Genomic DNA, 26,576 nt, shown 5'->3' with positions numbered 1-26,576 from the left:
AAGGCCTGCAGCAACTGAAGCAGGACCCCTGGCAAGACTGGTCATGTGGGGAATGCATCACCTTCCTGTACTAACATGAAAGGTTACATCTGTGAGAAGTTTTTGTTCTGCTGGGCACAGCATAGCTCTTCTGTTAATCACACTGCAGATACTGATATCTTCTGCAAGACTTGTGTTTATCAATACTATTACTAAAATATTAGTATTTGTAAATACAAACAGATCAGATGAAGTTTTAAATAACATTGATTATGTGCAAAATAACTTTCTCAAATTTTAACAATGTGTGTTTTACAGGAAGATAGAACAGTCAACCCCTATAAGTGAGGGTGTGTGTGTGTGTGTGTGTGTGTGTGTGAAATCTTATGGGACTTAACTGCTAAGGTCATCAGTCCCTAAGCTTACACACTACTTAACCTAAATTATCCTAAGGACACACACACACACACACACACACACACACACACACACACACACACACGCCCGAGGGAGGACTCGAACCTCTGCCGGGACCAGCCGCACAGTCCATGACTGCAGCGCCTTAGACCGCTTGGCTAATCTCACGCGGCAACCCCTATGAGTGAAAGCGTTTAAGAGTTCTGAAAGTCTCAGCTGTACCTAGAAAGCCCACATCTGCATCCACTGCAAAATTGTACCAACAAATGTCTTTACAAAATAAACCATGTATGAGCCATAGGGTGAAGGGTCTGTGCTGCTTGTCACACACAAAGAGCTGAGGGCAGTCACCACACAAACATTCATGTCTTACAACTTTTGCTCTGCTTTGAGCTTGATCGTAGCAGTTGACTGAATTCTGTATGACTTTTTGTAGTTTAGTATTCCTGGAAACAAAGATATCACCAGCAAAAATGGAAGAAAAATGGTACAATAACTTGCTTCACATGTGCATATTCTTATGGAAATGCCCATTTTATTATTCACAACTACAAGATATAAATCATGGTTTTATTTTCAGTGATTTTTTAAAATTAACACTATTTTTTCATACTTTTGCTCTTTAAAAACTATCATCTGTTGGTGGTTTTGCGTAAAGTTCTTCTCGTGGACGTTCCCCAGCAAAGTACTGTCGGTGGCGCTCTAATCTCATTTCTCGAATACGGAGTTTCTACAAAATATTAGGAAAGTTTCTGTTAATGTAGAATATAAGCAAGAGATAAATTATGAAACTGTTAAAATAAAAATAAGAAATACAACTACATACATGAAGTTTAATATCTCCATTTATAAAGCTTAATGAAAGGCAATAATGGTAAACTTAAATTGATTAACAGAGACCTACAGGGAGCAGTGTTCCTTACTAGCCCTTCTGCCAAACACAAGAAGTCAAAACCCACCACCTACACAATTTCACACAAACTTGCATCACCATATCTTTATTTAGTGGCAGTAAATATCAAGTTTTGCCTTTTCAACAGAATGTAGCATTGTCATTTCTGGAAAGTGTTGTTACATGTGGAAATTCCAATATAGAGTTATTCGTAAGTATGTCCTAGGTTTCAGAAGACAGCTGCAAGGAAGCTACAAGACATACAGAAAATACACATATTTCTGGACAGAGTGTCTCTACAAGTTCCAACTCACATTATAGCTGCTTAATGTGAATTCCATTTGTGATGTGGCAAATGTAAATATTTGCATGGAATTCATTGAAGTCACAACAGAAGGTTCAACACAGACTGCCTTGGAAATCTATTCATTGGGTTGCCTATCCACAAGCCCAACTAATTTGATGCAATAATATGATCTGACACATCAGCCCCCTATTGGTGCAGTCTACGACTACACTACAACGTGTAGTATGAATCCAAATTTTGAGAGATACTCTGTCCACTTACGTGTAATTTTTCTCTGTTTTGTTTTCGTGTAGCCTTCTGATCTGTGGAAGCACTATGAATAATGCTGCATATTAACTATGTGCAGTATTTTCCATTTGCTCATGACATTTGGTGTGATATTATATTACCTTGTTATGGGAATAATTTTACTCCAAATGTGAGGCAACAGGGTGTGTGGTATTAATTGATAAACCTCTGTAGACTTATTTAACAAGCTTGGATTCTTACACTAACATTGCAGTACTTCTATTCACAGTCAAGAATTTGCTCGACAACATAAATTTCATAAAAGGAATTGCTATTTCCATTCAGTAAGCACAAGTTTGAGGTACCATCTTTGTATTATGGGCATATCCTTCATTAACCATTATAAAAGTGTGCAACATTAAGTTGCAGAAGACTTCCACCAAAGTTGGAGGTTTTTAGTGACAAAAAATGGGTTTTCGAACCCAAGCTTAGTGCTTTTCTACTGGAAAACGATTTTCAGCAAAAATACTTCAGGTATGTTTAATCCTGCAATGAGAAAAAAACTCTGTTTCTACAAACTAAATAACTGATAATGTTGTTCACATATTGACATCTACACTTATGAACAATACACAAACCATTCCCTTATTCTAATCATGTAATGGAGTAAGGGATGAGTGATTGCCTTTAAACCTCAGTATGCACCGTAATGTCACACATACCCTCGGTTCCAAAGATTCACATTTAAGGCCACTGAGCTTCTTTACTAAATTTACATATGAGATATATTGGTCTTTTACAACTCTGACAGTGTGTGTCTAAATTTTGATGTCTTCTCACATCTACTTGATGATGATGATGATGATGATGATGATCATAATAATAATATGGAAAAGACAGATTGCTACTCACCGTAAAGACGACACAATGAGTTGCAGACAGGCATAATAAAGAGACTGTTACATATAAGCTTTTGGCTAAAGACTTCTTTATAAAAATAAAACACACACACACACACACACACACACACAAGCAAGCACACCTCTTACACACAAACACACACACACACACACACACACACACACACACACACACACACACACACACACACACAAACCACTATCTTCAGCTGTTCTGGCCAGAATGCAACTGGAACACTTAACATGGAAGCAATAAGGAGTGAGGTGAGCAAAGGGGAGGGATAGCATCAGGATATGGGTGGTGGAAGAGGAGTCATCACTGCCTGCAAGCATGCATGGACTAGAGGCGGAAGGACAGATCCATCAGGCGCAGTATCGGGATGCAGTGGGGAGGGTGTTATGTATCAGATCACTTTGGCTTAAAACAATGTGTTATACCATACCCCTTCAATCTGACAAATGATGTCAGTGACTTTCAAAGAGGAACTTTCTTTTCTAGTTTATTAGACATTTGTGACCCACCTTCTGTACATAGAATTTCTGTTTTGTTCGTACATGTTCCGTATCCTGGGATGAACACAGCACACCTACGAAATAGGGTGGCAGGTGGTGATATTACAGTGCATTGTGGCACTTGCTGCAGGGAGTTGTTACTTCAAGCCACTTACATCCTGCCTAGGGGATGCTTTTCGAACCACAGGATCCCCAGTGAGTCAAAAACTTGGCTGTCGATGTCTCTAAGACAAAGCCGGCCATTGGTTGACAGCCAGAATATACAAGAGATGTTGCATAAGGCAAATGTTGTATATTTTGGAGTGTATCCAACTGAAAAATGCAATGTACTCAATTGTATTGGGAAGTGAGTACATGTACAGCACAGAAGAAGAGTCCAAAATTGTCCCGTAATGTGTCACCGTACCTCTGCAAGTACTTCCAAGTGCCAGAGGTTAACGTTTATAATCTACAGCAATAGTAAAACACACACAGACTGTTACAGATGCACGATACATCGCAAAGGAGGGGGAATGCAAAGAGGAATGAGAAGCAGAGAAGGGGAACAGACCTATGGATGTGCTGGCAGAGAGCAGCACATAATGAGGCTTAGGAGTCGTGAATTGTGAGGACATGACAAAGACAGAGGTGGTGGAAACAGTTGGGTGGAGTGTGTGGGGCTACTGTAGGTTGAGGCTGGGATGATTTCAGGAGTGGAGAATATATTATAAGGATAACTGTTGTATGCGCAGGTCAGGAAAGTTTAGTGTTGGAGGAGAGGATCCAGGTGGTCCAGGTTGTGAAGACATATTGAAATCAAGCATGTTATGTTAAGCTTCATGTTTTCTAACAGGGTGATCCACTTTGTTCTTGGCCACAATGTGGCAGTGGCCATTCATCCTGGTAGATAGATGGTTGGTAGTCATAGCAATATAAAATGCTGTTCAAGGATTGCAGCAGAGCTGGTACATGACATGGCAGCTTTCACAGGTTGCCCAGCCTCTGATGGAAAGTGTTGGGTGGGTGGAGTGGGCAGGTCTTTCACCTGGGTCTTCCACAGAGATATGATCCACGTGACAAGGGGTTAGGTTTGGGAGTGGCACAGAGACAGACTAGGATGATGTGGAGGTTGGGCCGGGGACAGAACACCACTTTAGGAGGGGTGGAAAGTAGAGGTGGGCCAAACAGTTATTCTGGAGTAACCATTATCACAGTTCCAGTTATTCTTTGATAACCATTATTTTTAAGGGTTATTAATAACTGTCGAGTTATTTTTCGCTAGCGAACACTCCGACGGGGCTACAGTTAAATAACGACATAGTTGTAATCCATCACTTTAGTTATCAGTATAACTGCGAGTAGTGTGAAATGGCAGGAATGTCGTATGAATCATGTCATAACCTTACCTAATTAACTCTGGGTACATTCCTCCTCCATGAACCATGGACCTTGCCGTTGGTGGGGAGGCTTTCGTGCCTCAGCGATACAGATGGCCGTACCGTAGGTGCAACCACAACGGAGGGGTATCTGTTGAGAGGCCAGACAAACGTGTGGTTCCTGAAGAGGGGCAGCAGCCTTTTAAGTAGTTGCAGGGGCAACAGTCTGCATGATTGACTGATCTGGCCTTGTAACATTAACCACAACGGCCTTGCTGTGCTGGTACTGCGAACGGCTGAAAGCAAGGGGAAACTACAGCCGTAATTTTTCCCGAGGACATGCAGCTTTACTGTATGATTAAATGATGATGGCGTCCTCTTGGGTAAAATATTCCGGAGGTAAAATAGTCCCCCATTCGGATCTCCGGGCGGGGACTACTCAGGAGGACGTCGTTATCAGGAGAAAGAAAACTGGCGTTCTACGGATCGGAGCGTGGAATGTCAGAGCCCTTAATCGGGCAGGTAGATTAGAAAATTTAAAAAGGGAAATGGATAGGTTAAAGTTAGATATAGTGGGAATTAGTGAAGTTCAGTGGCAGGAGGAACAAGACTTTTGGTCAGGTGAATACAGGGTTATAAATACAAAATCAAATAGGGGTAATGCAGTAGTAGGTTTAATAATGAATAAAAAAAAATAGGAGTGCAGGTAAGCTACTACAAACACCATAGTGAACACATTATTGTGGCCAAGATACACACGAAGCCCACGCCTACCACAGTAGTACAAGTTTATATGCCAACTAGCACTGCAGATGACGAAGTAATTGAAGAAATGTATGATGAAATAAAAGAAATTATTCAGATAGTGAAGGGAGACGAAAATTTAATAGTCATGGGTGACTGGAATTCGGTAGTAGGAAAAGGAAGAGAAGGAAACGTAGTAGGTGAATATGGATTGGGGGGAAGAAATGAAAGAGGAAGCCGTCTGGTAGAATTTTGCACAGAGCACAACTTAATGATAGCTAACACTTGGTTCAAGAATCATAAAAGAAGATTGTATACCTGGAAGAATCCTGGAGATACTAAAAGGTATCAGATAGATTATATAATGGTAAGACAGAGATTTAGGAACCAGGTTTTAAATTGTAAGATGTTTCCTGGGGCAGATGTGGACTCTGACCACAATCTATTGGTTATGAACTGCAGATTGAAACTGAAGAAACTGCAAAAAGGTGGGAATTTAAGGAGATGGGACCTGGATAAACTGAAAGAACCAGAGGTTGTACAGAGTTTCAGGGAGAGCATAAGGGAACAATTGACAGGAATGGGGGAAAGAAATACAGTAGAAGAAGAATGGGTAGCTCTGAGGGATGAAGTAGTGAAGGTAGCAGACGATCAAGTAGGTAAAAAGACGAGGGCTAATAGAAATCCTTGGGTAACAGAAGAAATATTGAATTTAATTGATGAAAGGAGAAAATATAAAAATGCAGTAAATGAAGCAGGCAAAAATGAATACAAACGTCTCAAAAATGAGATCGACAGGAAGTGCAAAATGGCTAAAAACGGAGGGCTAGAGGACAAATGTAAGGATGTAGAGGCTTGTCTCACCAGGGGTTAAGATAGATACCGCCTACAGGAAAATTAAAGTGACCTTTGGAGAGAAGAGAACCACCTGTATGAATATCAAGAGCTCGGATGGCAACCCAGTTCTAAGCAAAGAAGGGAAAGCAGAAAGGTGGAAGGAGTATATAGAGGGTCTATACAAGGGCGATGTACTTGAGGACAATATTATGGAAATGGAAGAGGATGTAGATGAAGATGAAATGGGAGATAAGATACTGCGTGAAGAGTTTGACAGAGCACTGAAAGACCTGAGTCGAAACAAGGCCCCGGGAGTAGACAACATTCCATTAGAACTACTGATGGCCTTGGGAGAGCCAGTCATGACAAAACTCTACCATCTGGTGAGCAAGATGTATGAGACAGGCGAAATACCCTCAGACTTCAAGAAGAATATAATAATTCCAATCCCAAAGAAAGCAGGTGTTGACAAATGTGAAAATTACCCAACTATCAGTTTAATAAGTCATGACTGCAAAATACTAACGCAAATTCTTTACAGACGAATGGAAAAACTGGTAGAAGCGGACCTCGGGGAAGATCAGGTTGGATTCCGTAGAAATGTTGGAACAGGTGAGCAATACTAACCTTACGACTTATCTTAGAAGAAAGATTAAGAAAAGGCAAACCTACGTTTCTAGCATTTGTAGACTTAGAGAAAGATTTTGACAATGTTAACTGGAATACTCTCTTTCAAATTCTGAAGGTGGCAGGGGTAAAATACAGGGAGCAAAAGGCTATTTACAATTTGTACAGAAACCAGATGGCAGTTATAAGAGTCGAGGGGCATGAATGGGAAGCAGTGGTTGGGAAAGGAGTGAGACAGGGTTGTAGCCTCTCCCTGATGTTATTCAATCTGCATATTGAGCAAGCAGTAAAGGAAACAAAAGAAAAATTCGGAGTAGGTATTAAAATTCATGGAGAAGAAGTAAAAACTTTGAGGCTCGCCGATGACATTGTAATTCTGTCAGAGACAGCAAAGGACTTGGAAGAGCAGTTGAACGGAATGGACAGTGTCTTGAAAGGAGGATATAAGATGAACATCAACAAAAGCAAAACGAGGATAATGGAATGTAGTCAAATTAAATCGGGTGATGCTGAGGGAATTAAATTAAGAAATGAGACACTTAAAGTAGTAAAGGAGTTTTGCTATTTAGGGAGTAAAATAACTGATGATGGTCGAAGTAGAGAGGATATAAAATGTAGGCTGTCAATGCCAAGGAAATAGTTTCTGAAGAAGAGAAATTTGTAAACATTGAGTATTGATTTAAGTGTCAGGAAGTCATTTCTAAAAGTATTTGTATGGAGTGTAGCCATGTATGGAAGTGAAACATGGACGATAAATAGTTTGGACAAGAAGAGAATAGAAGCTTTCGAAATGTGGTGCTACAGAAGAATGCTGAAGATAAGGTGGGTAGATCACGTAACTAATGAGGAGGTATTGAATAGGATTGGGGAGAAGAGAAGTTTGTGGCACAACTTGACTAGAAGAAGGGATCGGTTGGTAGGACATGTTTTGAGGCATCAAGGGATCACAAATTTAGCATTGGAGGGCAGCAAGGAGGGTAAAAATTGTAGAGGGAGACCAAGAGATCAATACACTAAGCAGATTCAGAAGGATGTAGGTTGCAGTAGGTACTGGGAGATGAAGAAGCTTGCACAGGATAGAGTAGCATGGAGAGCTGCATCAAACCAGTCTCAGGACTGAAGACCACCACCACCACAACAACAACAACAACAACAACAACAACATTTTAGTTGATGTTAGAACGATTATTAGTGTTTCATATCATATGTATGTAGGTTATCGGTCGCAATGAGAAATATTATCTTCGCAGCTGCAACAGAAAGTACGTGGAACTTCGCCACAGCACTGTTTAAGTAAAATGTTAACAACGTGCGATTTTAAGTATGAAGTAATATGTAAACTGAATACTGTAGGTGAAATTCGAATCTTAATTTCCTGTGCTGCTCACTTCATAGAATAAGTGTACGGCCTTGTAATACAACAAAAAATATACGTAATGTGACGGATTCGTTTACTCCTGTCCTGTACAAGATAGTCGTACTGGGGAAAGTGTGAATACGCTAAGAAAAGTGTTATGTGAGATTTGGAAATTCCTCGATTTCTCCACCTATAACATGTTTATGACATATGAAGACATGCAGATCGAAAAGGTTGACCATGTTACATTTCTGGGACTACAACTCGATAATAAATTCAGTTGGGAAGGGCATACCACAGAATTGATGAAGCCCCTAAACAAGTCTGTATTTACAGTGAGAATGATGTTAGATGTAGGAGACATAAATATAGCGAAGCATTCCGCTACACCAACAAAATCTGCAGGAATAGGACACTTCCCTTGAACAATATACGTCAACCATATACCAAAACACCAGTACCCACAACTGAAAGTACGAAAATTGGAATCAGACATTTCCCTTGACCTAAATAGGTCAACCTCAGATGACAATACCAAAACATCGACAACTACAACTATGAAAATGGGAATCGGTCATTTCCGGTGACCTATATAGGTCCACCACAACTACTGATGCCAAAAAACCAACACCTACAACTGCAAAAAATAAAACCAAAACCACAACCCCAAAAATCCACAAATCAAACATCCCTACATAAATTAAAACACATTCAATACTCCATAAATACACAAAACATCACAACTAGAAAAAAAAAAATTAATTACCACCAGCAAATTCTGGCACTGCATACTAGATCGGCCAGCCCCCCCCTCCCCCCACAAAAAACAACTCATAAACACCGTGCAGTAATGACATTCACACACCACAACATCTTTACGTCAAAGCAGATGGGTGGAATCGGACGCTTCCATTGATCCATCCTTCTACTCTTTAGATGAATATCTTAACAGAGACTGATAGACCAGCTTAAGTAAAAATTCTGCTATATTTCAGTTTTGACAGCACTTGGTCGCAACAGTCATGATCGGGTATTCTGTGAATGATAAATTTATTAAAAGTGGGTAACTGTGTTTTATTCTGGAAGTGTATCAATTCTGTAAATATTAGCAGTTACTGTGATATATTCACATATTTTGACAATCTCCTGATAAATGATGAGGATGATGATTATTATATTCAAATGTATTATGTTATACTTTCTGACATCATTCACGATGACCAGTGGCTATTTCCGAAGAAGTATGAAAATATTTGCTCGCTCCAGTATCTATCCTTTCTAGAAATATCACTGGGGTCTAAGACTGGAGTCACTGTGTCAGGAACACAGACACATAGTTATTCCGTTACCAACTTCCAGGTTACCTGTGGTGGTAGCCCGATAACTGCCAGAGAACGAGAACTGTGAGTCAATAATGATAACTGCCAGAGGAGAATACCGATCTCTGACAGTTATTTCCATATAGTCACTCGAATTCCTTATGGTAACTCTCCTTGTACTACCCGTACAAGTTAAATTAACACATAAGGCGGTGGCTCAAGGGATCGACTGTACTTGTTCATGCCTGTACTGCAGCTCCTATCAGCCACCGCTCGGACATTAACGTTATTTAATTGTTTGTGCTAAAAGTAACGAAGAAAAAAATAGTACACAGTTCTTATCAACAGATGGCGCGCAGTCTCAGTTATTCCCGTGGCCTATAGAACGCCTTCCAAATGCGCAGTACTATCTTCGGTCAACAGATGGTGCGAGGCACTGTTGACACGACACAGTTATTGAAATAAGTGCCAGAATCAGAGGAACGGTTATCGCAGTAACCGTTACTTCTCAGTAACTGGTTATTTCTAACAGTTACGTTATTTTTTGCCACCTCTAGTGGAAAGCTTCTCGGGTAGCCTGTGGTTCAGTTGTTCCAGGCTGGGGTGGTATAGGATGACGAAGAGGGCACTCTTTGTACTTGGTTCTTGGGGGTGGTGGGAGGGTTGGGGAAGGGGGGAAGATATGGCCTGAGAAATCTGTTTCCAGACTGGATCTGGGGGAAAATATCTTTGTGAGACCTTCAGCATACTGGCAAAAGAGCTCCCATCATGGCAGATAAGCTACCCCTGGGTGGCCAGCAGTATAAGAGGGATTTTTTTGGGGGGGGAGGAAGGGATGGCAACTGTTGTAATGTAGGTACTGTTGGTGGGTTTAATGTGGACAGATGTGTGAATGGAGCCATCAGGGAAGAGGTGGTCAACATCTAAGAGGTGGCATGGTGGGTTGAAGAGGTCCAAGTGAAGTGGATAGGAGAGAAGGTGTTAATGTTATGAAGGAATGAGGATAGGATATCCTTGCTCAGTCCAGATCATGAAGATGAACTTTGGGTGGCCAAACCAGAGATTTGGGGTTTTGGTAGGCTAGGGAGGCTTTTCTCCAGATGAATCTTAATCAGGTTGGCATACGAGGATGCCATGGGGGTGCCCATTGCTATGCTGTGGATTTGTTTCTGTATCTTCCCTTCAGAGGAGAAGCAGTGCGTGTTAGGATATATACATATCTAAAAACAAAGATGATGTGACTTACCAAATGAAAGTGCTGGCAGGTCGACAGACACACAAACAAACACAAACATACACACAAAATTCAAGCTTTCGCAACAAACTGTTGCCTCATCAGGAAAGAGGGGAAGGAGAGGGAAAGACGAAAGGATGTGGGTTTTTAGGATATATACATTTACATCTATACTCTGCAGAACACCATTAGGTGCATGGCAGAGCGTACATCCCACTGTACTAGTTATTAGGGTTTCTTTCCATTCAATTCAGGTGAGGAGTGTGGGAAGAATGATTGTTTGAATGCCTCTGTGCATGCAGTAATTATTCTAACCTTATTCTCACTCTCCTTATGTGAGCAATATGTAGATAATTGAGGTACATTCCTAGAGTCACCATTTAAAGGCGGTTCTTAAAACTTTGTTAACAGACTTCCTCAGGATAGTTCACGTCTGCCTTCAAGAGTCTTCCAGTTCCATTCCCTCAGTGTGTCTGTGACACCCTCCCACGGATCAAACAAATCTGGTACCATTCGTGCTGCCTTTTCTCTGTATACATTCAATATCTGCTGTTAGTCTTATTTGGTGTGGGTCCCACACACTTGAGCAATATTCTAGAACCAGTTGCACAAGTGATTTGTTGGTAATCTCCTTTGTAGATTGAGTGCACTATCAATACATTGAGGTCTACCACGTGCTTTACCCATGACTGAGCCTATGTGATTCATGCCATTCCATATCCCTACAATGTGCCATACGAGTGCACATGGTTGTGTTGCAAATTTGTTTCTATACCTTCCCTTCAAAGGAGAATACCCAGGTATTTGTATGAGTTGGCCGATAGTAACAGTGATTCATTGTTGTTACAATCACAGAGTGCTACATTTTTTCATTTTGTGAAGTGTAAAATGTTACATTTCTGAACATTTAAAGCGAGTTGCCAATCTCTGCACTACTTTGAAATCTTATTGAGGTCTGACAGAATATTTATGCAGCTTCTTTTGCATAGTACTTCATTACAGATAGCTACATCATCCACAAAAAGCCTGATTTTACTATTTCGTTTCCAAGAACTTAATATACAATGTGAACAGCAAGGTCCCAACACACTTCCCTGGGGCACTCCTGATGATACTTCTACATTTGATGCTGACTCTCCATCCAAGGTAACATGCTATGTCCTCATCCCTACCAAAAAGTCCTAAATCCAGTCACAAATATCACTTGATACCCCATATGATCATACTTTTGACAACAAATGTAGTTGGGGTACTGCTTTTCAGAAATCAAGAAATACTGCATCTACCTGACTGCCTTGATCCAAAACTTTCAATATGTCATGTGAGAAAAGTGTGAGCTGGGTTTCACAAGATCAATGTGTTTGGAACCATCAAGATACCTCATTATGTTTGAGCTCAGAGTATTTGTAAGATTCTACAGCAAATAAATGGCAAGAATACTGAAAGTTAGTTTTGTCGATCACTTCTACTATCCTTCATGCAGACAGTTGTGACCTGTGCTTTTTTTCCAGAGCTGGACACAGTTTTTTGTTTGAGGCATCATTGATACATTATAGTCAGAAGAGTGGCTAACTCAGCCGCAAATTCTGTATAGAATCTGACAGGGATTCCATCTGGCACAAGAGATTTGTGCAATTTTAACAATTTCAGCAGTTTCTCAACTCCACTGACACTAATTTCAGTCATCTTTTTGGAGGTACGAGGATTAAATTGGGGCAATTCTCCTTGGTTTTCCATTGTAAAGCAACATTTGAAAATGGAGTTAAGCATTTCAGCTTTTGATTTGCTAGCCTCAATTTCAAATCCTGTCATTCACTAGGGACTGGACACTATCTTTGGTGCCACTAACAGTCTTTACGTATGACCATAATTTCACTGGGTTTTGCGAAAGATCATTTGACAATATTCTGATATGGTACTCACTGAAGGCATTACACATTGCTCTCTTGACAGTAAAAAACATTTCATTCAGCATCTCTCTATCACCTCCCATGAATCATGGATCTCACTGTCAGTGGAGTGGCTTGCGTGCCTCAGTGATATAGATAGCTGTACTGTAGTTACAACCACAATGGAGAGGAATCTTTTGAGAGGACAGACAATCGTGGTTCCTGAAGAAGGTTAGCAGCCTTTCACTACATGCATGGGCAACAATCTGGATGATTGACTGATCTGACCTTGTACATCAACCAAAATGCCCTTGCTGTTGTGCTGGTACTACAAATGGTTGAAATAAAGGGGAAACTACAGCCGTAATTTTTCCCAAGGACATGCAGCTCTATTATATCATTAAGTGGTGATGGTGTCCTCTTGGGTAAAATATTCCGGAGGTAAAATAGTCCTCCATTCAGATCTCCGGGCGGGGACTACTCAGAAGAATGTCACCATCCAGAGAAACAAAACTGGCATTCTACTGATCTACTGATCAGAGCAGGCAAGTAGGTTAGGAAATTTAAAAAGTGAACTAAATAGATTGAAGTTACATATAGTGGGGATTAGCAAAGTTCGGTGGTAGGAAGAACAGGATTTCCGGTAAGGTGAAAACAGAGTTATTAAAAAAAAAGTCAAAGAGGAGTAATGCATTAGTAGGTTTAAAAATGAACCACTGTAGCATAAGTTTACATGCCAAGTAGCTCTCCAGGTGATGAAGAGACTGAAATTGAGGCAAAAGAAATTACCCAGACAGTGAAAGGAGACAAAAATGTAATTGTGATAGGGGACTGGAATTCAATAGTAGGAAAATGACAAGAAGGAAAAATAGTAGGTGAATATGGACTGGGGGGGAAAGGAATGAAAGATGAAGCAACTTGGCAGAATTTTGTAAAGAGCAAACTTTAATCATCACTAACACTTGGTGTAAGAATCATAAAAGAAGGTTGTACAAGTGGAAGAGATCAGGGGACACCAGAAGGTTTCAGATTTATTAAATAATGGTTGGGCAGAGATTTGGGAACCAGATTGTAAATTTTAAGACCTTCCAAGGGGCAGATGTGGACCACAACAGTAGATTACAACTGAAGAAATTGGAAAAACGACCTGGATAAGTTGAAAGGACCAGAGGTTGCCGAGAGCCTCAGAGGGAGCATCAAGCAATGGTTGACTAGAACATGAGAAAATAATATAGCAGAAGAAAATGGGTAGCTTTAAGAGATGAAATAGTGAAGGCAGCAGATGATCAAATAAGTAAAAAGATGAGGCCTATTAGGAATCCTTGGATAGCACAAGAGATATTGGATTTAACTGATCAAAGAAAAAAAAATTAAAAATACACCTAAAGATGAATGGCTAGAAGACAAATGTAAGGATTTAGAAACATATTTCACTTGGGGAACGACAGATACCATCTACAGGAAAATTAATGAGGCCTTTGGGGAAAAGAGAAGCAGCTGTATGAATATCAAGAGCTCAGAAGGTAAACCACTCCTAAGCAAAGAAGGGAAAGCTGAACAGTGGAAGGTGAAAGGAGTATATAAAGGATCTATGCAAGACACACAAACTTGAAAGCAATATTATAGAAAGGGAAGTGGACGTTGATGAAGAAGAGTGGGAGGTATGATACTGCGAGAAGAATCTGACAGAGCTGTGAAAGATGTAAGTCGAACCAAGGCGCCGGGAGTAGAAGACATTCTGTCAGAACTACTGATAGTCTTGGGAAAGCCAGCCATGACACAGTTCTTCCACCTGGTGTGCAGGATGTATGAGACAGCTGAAATATCCTAAGACTTCAAGAAGAATGTGGCAGTTCCAATTCCAAATAAAGCTGTTGCTGATAGGTGTGAAAATGGTCAAACTATCAGTTTAATAAGTTATTGCTGTAAAATACTAACATGAATTCTTTGCAGAAGAAGAATGGGAAAACTGGTAGGTACAGACCTTGGGGAAGATCACTTTGCATTCAGGAGAAATGTAGGAACATGCTAGTTAATACCGACCCTATGACTTATCTCAAAAGACAGGTTAAGGAAAGGCAAACCTACGTTTATGGCATTTGCAGACTTAGAGAAAGCTTTTGACAATGTTGACTGGAACACTCTCTTTCAAATTCTGAAGGTGGGAGGGACCAAATTCAGGGAGTGAAAGGCTATTTACAATTTGTACAGAAACCAGATAGCAGTTATAAGAGTCGAGGGGCACGAAAGGGAAGCAGTGGTTGAGAAGGGATTGAGACAGGATTGTAGCCTATCCCTGATGTTATTCCATCTGTGTACTGAGCAAGCAGTGAAGGAGACAAATGAAAAATTTAGAGTAGGAATTAAAATCCATGGAGAAGGAATATAAACTTTGAGGTTTGCCGATGACATTGAAATTCTATCAGAGACAGCAGAGGACGTGGAAGAGCAGTTGAATGGAATGGACAGTGTCTTGAAAGGAGCATATAAGATGAACATCAACAAAAGCAAGATGATGATAAAGGAATGCAGTCAAATTAAATCATGTGATGCTGAGGGAATTAGATTCGGAAATGAGACACTTAAAGTAGTAGGTAAGTTTTTCTATTTGGGGAGCAAAATAACTGATGATGACTGAAACAGAGAGGATATAAAATGTAGACTGGCAATGGCAAGGAAGGAGTTTCTGAAGAAGAGAAATCTGTTAACATCGAGTATAGATTTAAGGGTCAGGAGGTCTTTTCTGAAAGTATTTGTATGGAGTATAGCCATGTACAGATGTCAAACATGGACGATACACGGTTTAGATAAAAAGAGAATAGAATCTTTCGAAATGTGGTGCTACAGAAGAATTCTGAAGATTAGATACGTCGATCATGTAATTAAAGAGGTCAGAAGAATTTGAAGATTAGATGGGTCAATCATGTAACTAATGAGGAAGTACTGAACAGAATTGGAGAGACAAGAGACTTCAAGGGATTGCCAATTAAGTATTTGAGGGAAGTTTGGGGGGTAAAAATTGCAGAGGAAGACCAAGAGATGAATACAGTAACCACAGAGGGTAGCATGGAGAGCTGCATCAAATCAGTCTTCAGACGGAAGACCACAACTACCAACACAACACCAACACTATCTACAGCCCTACACTTTGTTTTACACATATTATACAGTAATCTCTGTTTCTTTATTAGTTCTTTACAGTGACTAAGGAGGTTCCCTCCCCTTATGAACTGTTCTATACGATGCATGGTCCACTATTCTTTTAAACCTGAGCCATAGTTCCTCTACACGATCCTTCCCTGTGCTGAAAGTTACAAGTTCCTTACTGAGATATGACACTTAAAAATTTTATCTAGTTTGCTGAACATTAATACCTTTTTGTTTGTTTTAGTTGTCCTTTGTACTTTGGTAATCATTGCTGCCACAACCATGTCATGGTCAGTGACGCAAGTTTCGAAATGGACATCCTCAAAGAGGTCAGGTCTATTTGCTGCTATTAGATACAATATATTTCCATTATGAGTGGCGTTCCTAGCTATCTGTTTGAGGTAGTTTTCAGGGAAGGCATTTAGTAATGTCTGACAGGATGTCTCATGCACCACTAATAAAATTTAAAATTACGCAATTGATAGTTGGATGATTGAAGTCTCCTCCAATGATTACACTAATATTGGGGAGCTTACTTACAAGTGGAAGGAGTTTCTCTCTAAGTTTTCAGTTACACCAGGAGATGAGTCTGGTGGGCGATAGAAGTATCCAATTACCATTTTATGCTATCCCTGATACTTAGTCATTCCCAAACAGTCTCACATATGGCTGCAATTTCTATCTCAATGGATTTGAGTTTCTTGTATATTGCGACAAATACACCACACCCATTTCCCATTACCCTTAAAATTTCCCCAAAAATCTCATTACTATTAATTTCAGGTTTCAAGCAGCTTTCTGTACCTAGAATTATGCGGGCTTCAATGCTTTTCAGGAGTGTTTTGGATTCAGGCACTTCGTTGTGAACGCTTCGGCAGTTAACCGCTATGATTTAAATACTCTCACCAGTGGGAGAAATTTCTTTCTATCTTTCACTGATACTTCTGGGGTTCCTGTGGCTATTACAATCTGAAATGTATGGAGAGTCACCTAATCTAAAAAACCATTGTTGCACCACCCACACAGTCAGCTACCTGGATAGCAGCCTCTGATATGCACTGCACACCTGACCCATTTAGCAGGACACTATAGTTCTCAATCCTATGGTGCAAGTCCATTAAGTCACAGCTTGGCTTGTCACAGAACCTTCAAAGTATCTGGTTCAGTCCTTCCATTCAACTCAGAACCAAAGGGCCATGTTCAGTTCTGGGAACAGTGCTGCAAATTGTGAGCTTCACCGAAACAGTGGCAGAGTAGTTAGTAAGGTGGATGAGGAATGGGGTGGTGGGTTTGGAACTTGAAAGATGTTGGGACCGTACTTCTCCAGGTCCCTTCCTAAGAACACCAACCTTTCGGCAGAAGGGAAGGCAATTATACACTGCCTGGAAACAGATCCTGACCTAATCATCCTATATGCAGACAAAGGCTCAACTAATGTCATTGTGACTCTCAGCAACTGCCTGGTGGGAGGCCTCTATCCTACCTATAAACTCTACCAGTGTGATCCCCTCCTAGAATCCCTGTTTGAAGCCTAACCTTGCCCCTGAATCTATTTCCCTCCTCATCTCTATGACATTCCACACACCCACCTTCTACTTGCTCTTGAAAATCCACAAACCCAACAATCCTGGATGACCCTTTGTGGCTGGTTATTGTGATCCCACTGAAAGAATATCAGCCCTCATTGTCCAACACCTCCAACCTACTGCCCACAATTTACACTACCACATCAAAGACGCCAGCCAATTTCTTCACCAACTATCTGTCATCCCTGCCCCTTTGCCACATGGATCGCTATTCATCACTATCGCCGCCACCTCCCTAAACACCCAATCCCACATGCCCATGGTCTTGCCGCTATTGAACAATACCTCTCCCAATGTCCTTCACACTCCAAACCCACTACACCTCACTCCTCTTACATCTCACTAACTATATCAAGACACACCACTACTACTTCTTTGAAAGGAAGGTATACAAATTAATCTGCAGCACAGCCATGTGCATCTGCAAGGCACTGTCCTATGCTAGCCTGTTTATGGGTCATCTAGAGCAGGGGCACTCAATCTCTTTTTACCTACTGTATACTTTTGTATCTGTGACATGGGTAAAATTTTCTAAACGCCAACTGGTTCCACAGTAATGGTGTTTTATACAGTAGGGAAGTAAATTTACTTTATAAAATTTGTAAGGTAGCATTACAGTGAGTAAAAGCATATACTACTAATTACCCACCACATACTTTATGTCAAAATATTATGAAAACCTAGTGAGAATGTTTTTGAAACTCCTATTGCCTACCATGAAATCTGGAACACTCGCTAGTGGGCAGTAGGGACCAGGCTGACTACCACTGGTCTAGAAGAAACCTATCTTCCCTCCGAAAACTCCAGACACCTGATATTGTTCAGTTTCATTGATGTTATCTTTATGATCTGGACTAAAGGCCAGGACACCCTACATTCATTTCTTCACAACCTTAACACCTTCTTACCCATCCATTTCACTTGTTCCTCCTCAGCACTGTGTGCGACCTTCATTAACATTGACCACCTCACCTCTGATGGCTCCACTCACAACTCTGTCCACATTAAACCCACCAATTATGAACAGTACCAGCATTTTGACAGCTGCAATCCCTTCCACCCAAAAAGCTCCTCCAATACTGCCTGGTCACCCATGATGGCCTATCTGCAGTGACGAAAGCCCCCCCTCATCCAGTATGCTGAAGGTCTCACGAAGTCCTCCACAGACATGCATTATCCTCCAAGACCTAGTCCAAAAATGGACTTCCCATGCCATATCCCCCCCCCCCCCAACCATACCACCACCTACAAGAACCAGCTACAAAGGGGTGTCCCTTCGTCAGCCAGTACCACTGCAGATTGGAACAGCTGATACACACTCTTCAACAGAGATTCAGTTATCTATCATCATGCCCTGAAATTAAGGGCCCCCTACCCAAGAAGTTTCCTCACCCTTCTGAAGTAGTTTTCCATCACCTACCCCTCCTAAAATGGTTTTCCATCGCCTATCCAATGTCCAGATCTATCCCTATACCACTCCCAATCCCAGCCCCTTGCTACAGGGATCGTATACCTGTGAAAGACTCAGATGCAAAATCTACCCAATCCACCCACCCAGCACTTTTTATTGCAATTGTATCACAGGCTCATCCTCCCCACCAGAGGCCAAGCCACTTGAAAAAGCACTGTTGTCACATACCAGCTCTGCTGCAATCATTGCTCAGCTTTTTATATTTGTACAACCACCAGCCATATGTCCACCAGGATGAATGATCAAAAAATTATGGTCATGAGCGAAATGGACCACTCTGTGGCACAACATGCAGCTGAATGTAACATGTTCGATTTTAATAAATGCTTCATAACACGAGCCACCAGGATTCCCACTTCCACCACCAACTTTTCTGAACTCCACATATGGGAGTTATCCTTAAAACACATTCTCCATACCTGAAATCATCCGAGCCTCAACCTACAGAAATCTCTTGTCCCCACATAATACATACACCTCTGTCCTGTCCTGTCATGTCACGTCCTCACTATTCGCTTCCCCTCACCCTCATTGTGCGTCGGTCTCTGCAGATACACCCATTGGTCTTACCCCTGTTCTCTGCTTGGTCCATTGGTCGAAAGCTTTAATGTGTGAAAATCTTTTTGTTGTGCCTATCTGCGACTCTGTATCTCCGCTATATGGTGAGTGGAAACTTTCCTTCTCATAATATTGTTACAAACATTTTTGTTGGAAGGTTAATGGGTAGCATAATAGGACTAATCAAAGTCACTGGCTGCCGCCGCAGATAATGGTCATACGTACGTGAGGTGTGTGTGTGTTTTTTTTTTCTTTTCTGAAGAAGGCTTTGGCTGAAAGCTCAATGCTTAAGGTCTTTTTCTTGTGCCTGTCTGCAACTCAGTGTGTGACGTTCATGGCGAGTAGCAGTCTATCCTTTTCTTAATATTGTAAAAAATAAAATAAAGTATTATTTCTAGATAATGGATAGTATTATCAGCGTATATAACTTTTCATTTAGCAAAATGGGATTTCTTGTGACTGCATTACATTTTAATCATTTTATAATGACCTAAAACAAAAACATTTTATTTTACTGCAAAATTATGATTCAATATTTGTTAAATTTAAATTTACATTTTAAATAAATGTGGAATTTCAATAAAAGTTAACAAATCATACCACTAGCGAGAGTGAACTATCAATTTTATGAATACAATCTTATTAAGCTATACATTTACTTATTGATGACTGTGTTGATAATTTTATGTTTTGTTAAAGCTTTAATCATGCCTGCGTTGTCAGTGATGTTACAAGGTAAAATTAGGCTACAACCACTGCAGACCTTGGTTGCGAAAATGACTTATTTTTGACCTAGGTTTCGGCCCCTTCTAAGAGTGCCTTCATCAGAACATTTAAAACTGGCATGTCACATATAAAATAACTATGAAGCGATAACCCTTTAGCACCTGATGCTACCACAGCTGGACATGTGGTGCAGCCCTTAGTGGCCTGCCTCTATGTATTCTATTTTAATATTTTGTGACTAAAGCATTATTTCTTCCTAGTTATTTTATACGTAACATGCCAGTTCTAAATGTTTTATTTCTTATGAAGGCACTCTTAGAAGTGGCTGAAATCTAGGTCAAAAAGACTTCATTTTTTGCAACCGAGGGCTGCAATTGTTTTAATTTTCTGTTTTGTACTTAACAGCACCTAATCTAATTTTATAGGGCAGTTTTTTCAAGAATTGAGACTTACTGCTTTCAGAAATTGATGTTAGGGCACTGAAATTCAAGTCCAACAAGTACGAAGAAAATCAAAAGTGGCCAGTCTGTTAAGGTCCTGAAGTCACTATTTTGAAATAACTCACCAAATGTCAGAAATTGATACTGCAGATGAGCAATGCATATGAGACATTTCTTGAAAAACTGCTTTTCTCATAGCAGAATTTGGTGCCTCAAAAACTGAACCGATGTACACAGAAATGTTTTGCAACAGACATTATCCCAATCAGAAGTAGTTTATGACATAGCATAGAAACTCACAATATACTGGTTCATTCATTTCTCTGGGGGCTGATTAATATTCTTACAAATAATTGTTCATACTGCAGAATTTTGAGAGATTATGTTGGACCATGTTGTAGAAGAGGCATCAATAAGCACCTGTCAACTAGTCCATGTAACACATTTCAGAGAACACAGTGTGGAAATTACTGGTGAAGCAGGAATTCCACCCCTGCCATACACAATTCATGCAAACAATGGTGTATAACAACAGTGAACTCCGATTTCATCTCTGTCAATGAATTACTGAGTTTCATTGTAATGCATGGTTTAGTCTCTGGTCTTCACTTTGAACAGTTTCAAAATAGGTCACTGTGTGTAAGTGCCATCAGCTGATGTGCAAGAATGTGTAATTGGTTGTGAAAAACTTTGTTTCAATGTGACATACAGATGCCATCGAGTGAATTACTAAATACAGCTGGTGCAAGAGGGGTGCCATTATAGACAATGGAGGTTCATCCATTTTATCTTTCAATGAAAATCATTACTAGGAAATCCGTGCTACTCGACACACCAAGGGTAAATGCTAAAATAAAGTAGTCCTCCCCCCCCCCCCAACACAGGAATCTTACATAAAATTATGACTTGCAAACTTGATAGTGGGAATCGTGGGTTTGTTCTCGCATTTTTTAATTTTGGTTCAAATTATCCTAACTCTTGGCATGTGACGTGGTAGTCCTTTTGTAGTAACAAAGACTTCAACCACTGTTTGTAGGAATAAGGTAATAGACGAAAATCCAAAATACATTAAGCATTCCAGCAAACGTTTTGTACAAATTATAACAGCACTCTGGTACCTGACACAAAATATCAGTGACTACATTTAACACTGTGGATGGGGACTATTAGAAAGGAATAATCAGTTACATGCTAACAAAAACAGCTTCCGAAAAGTAATCAGAGGCAAATTCAGTGGGGAACACCACACAAGCATTTAAAAAAAAAGTTCTGAATCCTTTTAATTTCAATAACTATAGGGAAAGCACCACCAACACATCAAAGGAATATTATAGGTACAAACCTGTTTAGTTCGCAATGCACACTCTTTGAAATCTTCAATTAATGTCTTGCACTTCTCCTTTCCCCTCTCAACACCATAAGCCTCCAAACAATCCATCATTTTCATTTCAAACCCGGCACATCGTGAATAGTGTTGATGGTTGACCATACAGCCCGTAAGGTCAGTAAATGGCAGTCGGAAGAAAGGACCGAGGGACATTTTCCCTTCTGTTACTCTATTCAACAGACCTAAAACAGAAAAATATATTCAGCGGCATCTTACTTCCACGAAAGCCAAATCTGTATGTGAACCCCAATTAATGCGAAGGCTGTTGTATCCTTTTTCATGATCTTTAGATCGAAACATGAGCTGGTTACAGTATCAGTTTATGGTATCTGACACTGAATACATATGGTATTATTGTTAGTGAAGCATTATGATGGTTATGCACAAACTGAAATGAAAAAAATTAAAAGCATTATGCTTAATACCTATCGTGTGAATTTGATGTACGTAATATTATTTCACTTGCGTTAACTGTTCCGACGGTTAGTAGCTAATTTTAAACGTTATTAGTGGAAAAAATACATTTGTGTTGTATTATATCGTAATTCATTACATTAGTGTCTTGTGTTTTTTCGTTCGTAGTAATTGTATCACTTTATAAAAGCTTCTAGGTATATGCAAATAGTAACACGATTCCCCTTGTTCAGTTTATTCATGCACAGTAGAATAATAATACGATATACACAAATTCAAATCATACCATAAAATTATTCCTACTTTCAACAAACTTTTTATTTTGTCGTTCGTCTGCACTTCTAAGCAGCTAATCAGATTACGGCTATTAAATAAATACTCTGATCAAAGTTCATAACCCGTTCCTACGGAATAATTTTTCACGCGTTTCGTGCAGCGCAGTTGGATGACTGAGAAAGATTTCTTTAGTTTCTAGATTCTGACTATTTAAGGGAATTACGGTTTATATACATGAATTGCAGTGTAATGTTAAGAGGACCTTTTCAATGGCTTGGCTGCCCCATTATCAGAGAACGGTAAGTACAAAAGGGCTCAATTGGTCAATTCACCAAAATGGAGTCAGAATTCTCACTCGAAGAAAGGTACACTATTTCGACACTAAAAACTAACTAGAACATTCTAATTAGTAGCATTTATTGTAAGATCAAAATATTCTGTAATTACGTAAAGATGCTAGAAAGACTCGTAGTATAAAAGACACAAACTATCTGTTGCTTATACGAAGTACACAGTGTTAAAAATACTACTACAATGAAAAACATTTTGTTTAGCTGATAGTAGCATGGAGTTCAGAGACTCTTATGACATGTTAATATTCACGAGGTGAGCTTGGAATGAAAAGCACATTTTGGTAGGAAAATAAAAATTGAGAGTATCCTCAACAAAGAAACCGAATGTGAATGAACGATATTCACAGTGCGCAGGCTGAATACGCTTCCTCCACTGCTAAACAAAACGTCTCAATTCCACAATTTAAGTATTAAGTGAGTTTAGCATATTGTATCATGGTGCTGAAACAAAAGAGGATCATTATTCTCTTAAAGTGAAAAATCAGTGCCTAATTTGTGTGAATTATTTCCTGTGATTCATTCAAAACAAACAATAAAATCTAATTATCACATAATCCATTCATAATATTTTCTTTTTAAATCTCAGTTCATTATAGAATAGTCAGGGCTGTGGAACAAGCTACATTTATAAATTAGCAAAAGCAACTACTGGAAGATTCTGTCAAACTAATTCATTCACTTTAAAAAAATCTACAAACGAACATCGAAAAAGTAGCGATCAGATGGTACAATCAAAGGATGAGGCATTAGGGCGAACGATTTTAAAAAATGCATGATTGAATATGTCAGATTTTTATTTGTTGTCTTCTATTTCAGCTCAAAATGGGCCCCTTCAGTGACTGTATAGAAAATTTAGATTCACTATTTTACAGAACTGAAAAACTTCCTTATCTTTTAGCAAGCAAAAGTCTTGAAATAATGTTTCATCAGATAGGCTGTTACAGGCGTCATGCATACTTCGTCTTACAGATGTATCAGTTGATATTAATCTTTGCCTGTCGATCTTTCCACAGTCTTTTCCACCCTGCAAATACAACTGTATCAGTTTTCTTAGCATTTCGCGAAAATCATCGATATCTATCCCTTTGATAACAATGCCAACAAGATAAGATCGTCACAAAGAGGTCCAACATATTTCTTTTGGGTAGAGGCTGTCGTACCAGCTGTTTCAGTACCAAGGAAGATGACAGAGTGAATTTATTTTCGGGAAGAAGGTGGTTCACCATCCGATCTCACAAATATTTTCGTTTAACAATTCGATTAAGAGAAATGTTGGGATGGTTCCTTCTCTACCCTTTTCCTTTCTAAGTCCGTGCTTCATTTTTATCATATTCAAAATGAGTTATTAAAATACAATCATTATTCCTTCCTTAATTATTCATGATAGAACTGAAAAAAATATTTTGTATGATTTCGTAAGATTATTGATCTGTGCCATGAGCAGTAAACATGTAACTGTCCAACTTAACAATCAATAACTAAACATACTTCCCGCACTTAAGTGTAATACGTCTCCTCCATCAAGCTCAAAGCCTCCTGAAAGCTTCTACAGCTGTTGAAGACATATCCAATGGCTGATAAAATGTCCAATTTCCAATATGACTCTATCCTGACCATTTTATTTGGTCCTAAAGAGTTCACAATCTAAATTTTGCTTCCTAGATCTAATACTTGTACTGACTGCTGTAAAAAGTTTTCCTCTTGGAAAATGTAGCCTCTGTTATCTATATATGTTCTATGTACTGTTACCAATTTTCGAATTGTTTCCTGAAGCTTTCATGGCGGATCGAATATTCCATCATTTATTGGGCATGCATCTTTTTAATCTACGACTAACACTCTTGTTATCAACAGAGTTAACTCTGCTGTATGTACATTTTCTCCACAGCAAGCGTCTCACCTTGAGAAGGGCTGAAGGTTTTTCAGCCAAAAAAAAGAAAAAAAATGGAACATAAATTAAAAATATTTTTTAATTTTCAACCACAGATTTTAACCAACTGCCATAATCCTGGAGGGAGATGACTTCTGAGCTTTTGTTGCAAATGCTTGCTCAGTTAACAATTTAATACTAAATTCTACCTTTTCTATACATTGTTAGAAATCTAATTTTGCGAATACGCAAGTGTTTATTTGAAACCTACAAAAAAGTTTCCACACATATTTCACACATACTCCGCTATTTCTGGTGTGACTTATTGAGAACACTCCTGGAAGACTTCACTGTCGTATGCAGATAACAAAATCAGACGTCATGTTGGTCATACAAGTGACAAAGACACTGGTCTAGTACCTAACTACTAGAAAAGAGTACTATGATCCATTCTGGGCACCATGTTACAGAGCAGCGGTTGTTCAGAGGTGTGTGAGACTAACTATTTTTGCCATTTCTATCAGCCTCTGAATAGAGCAAAAGAGTGGCTTCAGGTACTGTATAGTAGAAGTTTATGTACCATTGTAAGGAACAGCCAACAGCTGAGTACTTCCTGCATTCTAGATTGTTGTTGGAAGAAAGTTGTACCTGCATGAAGAAGAGAGGTGAACAGCAATTAAGTCACTGGTGTCACATTTACAAGTAGGGTGTTCACATCTTTATCCATCCTTTTACGTTCAGGTTTTCTGTAATTTCCCTAAATCATTTCAGGATGCTACCTCTGAATACGACATACCAATCATTTGGTTCACTTTTGGTCACATATTGCTACATTCCACAATCTCGATGTGGAGTTAATGGGTTTTGTGTAGTTACAGAGTGCTGTCCCATGTTGCCTTAGGAGTGTCCTGTTTTGCCAAGCTTTGTGTGCTGATGTATATCTGTGTTTTGCTTCTGTTTACACTTTATCAAGTCATTTACTACAATTGAAGACTACATTGTGTTGACAGTTGTTTGCATTTTGTTTATGGGTCAATTAAAAACAAACTATTGCAAATCCAGCAGCATATGCATCATTCTGTATAATTTGAGTTGAAAATGTTGTATTCAGATGACAATATCCAGTAGCTTACTAGAAATAATAAGTTAACATAATGTTAACAAAGCAGAAATTGAAAAGAAGTTTAATGGATTTTGGGACATGAGATGCTTAAGGTGAAGCAAAAGGAAAAACAAGTTTCTCTTTTTCCTTCCCAAATTTTGAAACTGAATATGCAAAAAACTTTATTTTAGTGACATCCCTTGTGTGAGAACAAAATTAACAAAAAGTAAATGTTCCTTTTAATATTGTGGGATGCGTTTCTAGAATGAAGAAAGGTTGCTACATTTTGATGAAGAAGAAAACTGTTTGTCACTTTGATTTGTATAGGTAATCATTCTAAACAATGCATGTGGCTTGCAATAAAAACACTAATAACTCTTGGCAAACTAAACTTTAACATGTAAAATACATTATTAAGTAGGGATATGCATAAAATCGCTTAGTTGCAACATTCTTTTCATCTGTTCACGGAACTTACATATCATAGTGGAAAGTACCTCTTGCGACCACGGCCAGTACTCTTAATGATGTGCAGCTCACAAGATAAATTACTTGATGCATTATTCCGCTAATTTGATAGGAAATGTTTATTAGCAGACCTGGACTAATTCTTTGCACCACTCCTTGT

At 39.4% G+C, this 26,576-nt stretch overlaps 1 protein-coding gene across 1 annotated transcript; it reads right to left on the bottom strand.

Moving 5' to 3' along the window:
• Window positions 1–911: 911 nt before the first annotated feature.
• LOC126262447 (NADH dehydrogenase [ubiquinone] iron-sulfur protein 5) lies at window positions 912–22,786 on the bottom strand. The gene is made up of 3 exons (XM_049959100.1): window positions 22,634–22,786; window positions 21,889–22,115; window positions 912–1,126 (listed from the first exon to the last, which is right to left on the bottom strand). Exons 2-3 carry the CDS (start codon window positions 22,084–22,086, stop codon window positions 1,019–1,021), a joined length of 306 nt encoding a protein of 101 aa, XP_049815057.1. The 5' UTR covers window positions 22,087–22,115; window positions 22,634–22,786; the 3' UTR covers window positions 912–1,018.
• Window positions 22,787–26,576: the final 3,790 nt, after the last annotated feature.

This window comes from Schistocerca nitens, chromosome 6, assembly GCF_023898315.1.
Source record: "Schistocerca nitens isolate TAMUIC-IGC-003100 chromosome 6, iqSchNite1.1, whole genome shotgun sequence".
NCBI classification, from domain to species: Eukaryota; Metazoa; Arthropoda; class Insecta; order Orthoptera; family Acrididae; genus Schistocerca; species Schistocerca nitens.
The sequence above is the reverse complement of the archived record's forward strand: the minus strand, read 5'-3'. Positions and strand labels throughout refer to the sequence as shown.

What these genes read in the sequence shown, in the direction of transcription:
- LOC126262447 (XM_049959100.1), bottom strand. Translation starts at nt 22,086, where the DNA reads ATGTCCCTCGGTCCTTTCTTCCGACTGCCATTTACTGACCTTACGGGC. An exon ending in GTGCATTGCGAACTAAACAG is followed by an intron (nt 1,127 to 21,888) that starts GTTTGTACCTAT and finishes AATATTTTGTAG; the next exon opens with AAACTCCGTATTCGAGAAAT.